Source organism: Nyctereutes procyonoides, unplaced genomic scaffold (assembly GCF_905146905.1).
Source record: "Nyctereutes procyonoides isolate TBG_1078 unplaced genomic scaffold, NYPRO_anot_genome, whole genome shotgun sequence".
NCBI lineage: Eukaryota > Metazoa > Chordata > Mammalia > Carnivora > Canidae > Nyctereutes > Nyctereutes procyonoides.
The window spans coordinates 34,158,814-34,164,813 of NW_026575133.1; the positions used below are offsets into that span (position 1 = coordinate 34,158,814).

The window sequence follows — 6,000 nt, forward strand, 5'->3', positions numbered from 1 at the left end:
GCCTGGTGTGCGCAGCTCTGACTCATGACCTGAGAAGACAAGGCTAACTTGGGAAAACTTACTAAAGATCCATTTCCAGCCACACATAACCCTGAGCCTTTGGTCCAGAGACCCCAGACGGAGTGCTCAGAGCCACCTCAGCGGCTGTGTGTGCTCCTTCCAGGTGGACATTCGCTTCCCGCAGACTGGAGCCCCAGACCCCAACTGTGTCACCGTGACGGGGCTCCCAGAGAACGTGGAAGAAGCCATCGATCACATCCTCAACCTAGAGGAGGAATATGTGAGTTGTCGCTGGGCCACAGGCCTGTTCACGGGACGCCCTGCCTCTCGCTGGCCTGGGCCGGCTGGCAGAGGCCGTGTGCATCTGCTCCCAGAGGCAGGCCAGGCGTGGGGAATCCCCCGGGCAAGCCCTCGTGCTCAGGGCTTGCTCGGGGGATCCCCGAGTACGTGAGCCTAAACGAGCATGGCCACGCGCGCCCGTGCAGACTGACGTCCCCTCCCCACCTGTGCCCACAGCTGGCCGACGTGGTGGACAGCGAGTCACTGCAGGTGTACATGAAGCCACCGGCCCACGAGGAGTCCAAGGCACCATCCAAGGGCTTTGTGGTGCGGGACGCTCCCTGGACCGCTAACAGCAGCGAGAAGGTCGGCCGTGCCCTGCGCGGTGGGAGCGCCTGTGGGCGGCACTTGGCCCTCCGCTGGGGAAGCTGCGCTGCTCGGGCAGGAGTCCTTACTAACGCTGTGCCCTCCTTCCCCTGCAGGCTCCGGATATGAGCAGCTCTGAAGAGTTTCCTAGCTTTGGGGCTCAGGTGGCCCCCAAGACCCTCCCATGGGGCCCCAAACGATAATGATCAAAAAGCAGAATTCTCTCCAGCCTGCTGACCCAAACCCCACCACACATGGTTTGTTTCGATCCGACCCAGCGGCTGGACCCTCCATACATTGACGCTTCCCCCTCCCCGAGGTCTCGCAGTGAAGCCGGGCGCGCCAGCACCGCGCGTGCGCTCAGGATCTGCTCCCTGGCGCCTTTGCTCTGGGGCGGCTCTCCACTGTTGCGAACACTAGCAGAGGTAATTGGACATTTCCCGATAAGCGTCCTGGCTCATCCAGCATGTCAGTAAGGCTCGGGCCTCCACGATGAGAGCTGCACAGCTGTGGCTGAGTCTACTTCCTGTGTCATGACCTCAGGAAATAAATTTCCTTGACTTTATAAAAGCCAAAATGTTTGCCCTCTTCCTTTCCCGCTGCCTTTCCTCCCTCTGCCTGCCGTCCAGACCCTCCTTGTTGAAGGCAGTCCACCTTCCAGCTGCCAAAAAGCCCTCTTAGCGCAGACGCAGGGTGGGGAGGAAGACCAGTGTGCACGCTGGGAGCGCCCACACCCAAAGGAGAGCCGCAGAGGGTGACCCAGGTTCTCGGGCGGTCGTGGCTTTACACGCGTTGGGGCCTGAAAGCACCAAGTGTCTCCGCCCCTGCACCACACGGCACCGGAGACCCCAAGCCTGGTGAGCGACGCCTGGAGGCGGGTCTGCCGTGGCTGCCACGGTGGCCCCGTTGGCCCGAGGGACACGGGGACACGGCGGGGTGGCCCCCAGGGCAGAGGCGCAGCCCCGGCTGCTCCCTCGGGCCCACCCGCACACATGCCAGGGGGCAGTCCCCTCCCTCCTACCTCAGCCCGCGCGGCGCGGTCCCCAGCACTCCGCCTCTCGGCTTAGCGGTTCTTGCTGGCGGCAGGTCGGCTGCGCGCTGGGGCCCCCGGGCTGCCCTCGGACTCGCGCCCCGTGCCGTGAGCGGCTCCCGGGACGTGGCTCGGAGAGGCAGGCTGCGTGGCCCCGGGGCAGAGAGGTGCCCCGTCGGCGGGGCTGGAGGAGCGGGTGCGGACCTGGGAGGCTCTGCCCTTCGGGGCTGCGCGGCGGGCGATGGTGGGGTCACACCTGTGCCCCGAGGCCACTGTGTCCACTCAGAGAGGAGAGGCCCGGGCAGCGCCGAGGCGCTCGTGTGCCCTGTCGTGTGGGAAGGACGACAGGCCGTCTGCCCGGGCCTTGTCACATTGTCCCCCCCCCCCCCGCGGTGCTGGCGTTCCCGGCACACAGGCTGCGCCGCAGCCACGCCCCGACCCTGACGTGGAGCAGACGGACAGCTGCTTGACAGGTGTCCCTCGAGTGTGTCCACGGGGCCCGCCGGCCTGCAGAGCGTGTCTCTGGATTGGCAGGGGGGGCGGGGGGGGGACAGGGCGGGCGCTGCCGGGCTCTTCCCCGGAGCACGCCTCCGGCTCGCGGGAGCCTGCTTGGGGACAGGGCACCGCCTCCGCCTGCGCGGGGTTCGCAGCCTCCCCGGGGGGCCGTCCTGCTTCACTCCGCCTGCCCCCCGGCTCCCCCGGCGTCTGCCCAGACCCCTCCTCCCTCGGTCTTTTCTACGGCGGCCTTCCGCGGCCCCCACCCCCACCCTTCCCCAAAGGTAAATTTTACATTTTCACAACAGGTTTTTGCACATGTGCATTTATCGCTAAATGTCCGTAGATGCGAGCCACGCCCCTTCCGCGAACTGTATTTGGGATCTTGTGTGCTCTGTTTTCGCGGGTTGTTACTAAAGACCGCTTGGTGGCCCTGCGCCGGCCTGGCCTCGCGCAGCCGCTCCTGCTGCTGGTGGGCCCCGGGCAGGGTGGGGTGCGCGTGTCCGTTTCCTTTGTCGAATGTCTTCCGTACCACGGTGTCCATAGCTATGATCCGTCCCTTGGCCTTAACTTTGGAATCTGGAGATTATATGCAAACGTGTGTAAAGGCTTATGAATATGGATGACACTGGAATTTTATAAATTCTAAAATAAAACCCGGAATCGGATATAGTGTGCTAGAACTCATTTTATCACGCGACACGTCTTGTCTTGGTCCTGTGGAACCAGGGTGTCCTCAACATGCTCTGGGGGGGTAACTGGGGATCCACAGATAGTTCCCGTCTCTGGTGTGATTCTCCAGTTGCATGTGGGAGACGGATCAGCGCCCTGGGAGCAAGAGGCAAGGGGGCCGGGAGGGAGGCGGCAGGGGCAGCTCCGGCGTTGGCGCAGCCGGCTGGCCTGGGGAGGCAGGTGTGTGAGCAGAGGCCCAGGGTCACCGAGGGCGCAGCGCTCTGGGCTGAGAAGGGGCAGTGAGCCTTCGAGGTCTTTGGGGCCTTGGAGTCCCTGCTCCAGGTGGGACTGCCAACTTGAGGTGACCCGGTGACCTCAGAGGGAAGGGGCCGGGGGGGCCGGGCCGACTCCTGGCGCTGGGGGCTGCGGGCCCAGACTGCCCTCCGAGCCCGGGAAGTAGCCGTCCTTCGCTCCGTCTGCTCCAGAGAGAGCCTGTCTCCGGGGAGGGGTGCGGGGGGAGTCACGTGCCAAGGCAGAGCGCCGGACCCGACGCGAGGGAAGGTGGGGGCGGGGGCAGGGGCTCACCCCGTTCTCAGCCAGCGCCTGCTTGGCCAGGTAGTACTCCCGCTTCACTTTGACCTCCACGGACTCGGGGATGTCGGGGACCAGGAGGTCGAGGAGCCGGCCGATGGAGAACACCACGTGCTGGGAGCAGGACACGGGGAGCGTGGGAGGGCGCCCACCCCTCGTCAGACCTGGGCCCGAGGGCCTGGGCTGTGGGGGAGCAGCAGGGGAACGGGGGGTGGGGCAGAAGCCACGGCTCAGACCCCCACCCCAGGCTCTGTGGCCCCGTCGTGCCCCTGGGACACCCTGCAGCGCCCGGGGCAGGCCGCAGGGACCGGCGGGGGGTGGCGCACAGGAGAGCTGGGATGCGGCCCGCTGGCGGCGTGGGTGAGGAGGGCATCCCGGGGCGGGAGGCAGCGGCGAAACCCACTGGGGGGACCGGGAGCTTGGCCAACCTCAAACACGATGACAAAGGCCAGGCGGATGGCCAGAAGATTCCAGTAGGTCGGGGAATACTGTCCATCATCTTCCCTGAACGCCTGGTACCTGCAGGAGACCAGGAGCAGTGAGGCCAGCGAGGGGGACGGTGGGCTGGACTGTCCCACCGCCTAAGCCTCAACTGTGCCCGCGGCCGCAACCAGCCTGTCAGCCGGCAGGTGTGACGTTGCAGCAGGTGCTGCTCCGGGTGATGCCGCCCACGGAACACCCAGGGGTCGAGCCACCTGCCCAGCACGGCAACCCCCCGGCTGGATAGAGGCGGACCCAGTTTTGCTCCTTAGTTCCGACTTGTCCTCTCGCCATCCCCTGACAGCTTCTCGTGTTTCGGAGAAGTTGCAACACTATTTTGTGACATGAACTTAGCCTGCTGTGCGCCCCGTGGAGCGCAGGCCCAGGCCCAACTTTGTCAGAAAATCTTGAATATTAAACTGAGGGAAAACCCGCCCGGGACTGTCACAGACTTGAGGTGGCTAAACCAGACACAACAGAAGAGAGACTGCGGGAACTCAGAGGACCGTGAGAAACCACGCCGAGTGCGCGACAGAGCCAGGAGATGTACAAGTACTAACAGGGCCCTCGAGAGCCACGGAGGGAAAACAGGTGCTCCCAGGTCGCAGGGCTCGCAGCAGAACCAAGGGTAGAGAACTCTGCTCTGTCCGAAAAAAATGGAGAGGTTTTCAGAATGGGAGAAAGACCTCACCCCCTGAGATAAAAAGCCTATACTGGGTGAGAAACCTTTTTTTTTTTTTTTTTAGTGAGAAGCTTTTAAATAGACTTTACCACGACACACCCGTGTTAGTGACAGAAGTCAAGGAAAGGGAGGAAGGAACTTTTCAGTGCTACCAGTGCTTCCTGCAGGAAAAGTCAGGTCACGGGACAGTAGCAGCCCCAAAGGGCTGAGGGAAAACAGCCCAGCCTAGGGTTGTGCACCTGCTCTCTGAGGGACAAAGATTTGCCGACATAAAACCCAGCAGAGCTCAGGGGTTGCCGCCCGCACACCGTGCCTGCGGGTGCTATTCAGGGACACGCTTCAGCCAGAGTGGAAATGAGCTCAGATGGGAGGCAGTGCCGCAGAGGCCACCGGAACCTGCCACGTCGACGTGACCAACAAATGACCAAAATTGTTTTCATGTTTTAATAGCGAAACTAAGACATCGTGTAACTATAGTAAGATGGAGTGATGGGTGCTCGGCGGGCAGCAGCGTGTGGACGTCCTCGCACGCAGGGAAGGGAGACGATGGATTCCTACGGTCTTTGCAAGGGAAGTTTACGTAGGAGCGAAGGCTGGAGCTGTCCGGGAACCTCCGCTCCAAAGGCGCGTAAAGACGGAAGAGAACGCTTCCGCGCGTCCACCAGAAAGCAGGCGAGGAATAAAAGGAGAAGCAAATGAGCGGGAAGAGTAAGCATCCCCTAGCAGGGGAGCACGAGGTGACCTTATTTGCAAAAAAGAACCTCAGGATCCGTAAAGCAAGCGGCAATAAGTACCCGAAGAAACCGGGAACCCCGGTCCTGGGAAGATTCTCGCTTACCCTCTGTCGCGGAAAGGAAGGGGGGAAAGTCGGACAAAGATTAGGAGGCTTCACCTCCTCAGCACAGAGAGCCTGGCCTCGAACCCGAGGCCCAAGGTCACGTGCAACAGCGAAAATCCACTGGGCAGGTGGTGGGAAGACTCGACAAATGCGAGATCTGCATCCCAGGGGCTTTTCGGGTTCTCTACCTCGGGAAGAGGAGGGGGCGAAGGGGGGTACGGAGCTGGGGAGACGGGGACGGGGGGGGGGGGTTGGCTGGGCTCCAGGCCAGGAACAGCAGGTGCACCGCCCGCCAGCCCCGCCTCCACGCCCCACCCCGACCCGGAGCTCCCCCGCCCCTCCGACACCCCCGTACCCCCACCCCCCCAACTCCCCAGCTACCCCCCCAGCCCCACCTGCACGTGCGGTTGTGCGCCGCGGTGAAGGTGGGCGGGGCGCGCGCGAGCGTGAAGTTGAGGAAGCCGCGCAGGTCGTGGGCGTGGGTCCAGCGGTAGTAGGTGCGTGGCAGGAAGTCGGAGGTGAAGGCCAGCAGGAAGGCCTGCGCGGCGGGCGGCGTCAGCGTGGGCA

The 6,000-nt window shown here is 63.5% G+C and overlaps 1 protein-coding gene across 3 annotated transcripts in view; it reads left to right on the forward strand.

The window, feature by feature from the left end:
- The window catches only part of HDLBP (high density lipoprotein binding protein), a 71,161-nt gene extending 68,323 nt beyond the window's left edge, over window positions 1–2,838 (forward strand). For all 3 annotated transcript variants that reach the window (XM_055345964.1, XM_055345966.1, XM_055345965.1), the window contains exons 26-28: window positions 164–280; window positions 517–645; window positions 762–2,838. In XM_055345964.1, coding sequence (XP_055201939.1) covers window positions 164–280; window positions 517–645; window positions 762–848 — 333 coding nt within the window. In that variant the 3' untranslated portion in view covers window positions 849–2,838. The remainder of the gene's footprint in view (window positions 1–163; window positions 281–516; window positions 646–761) is intronic.
- Window positions 2,839–6,000: the final 3,162 nt, after the last annotated feature.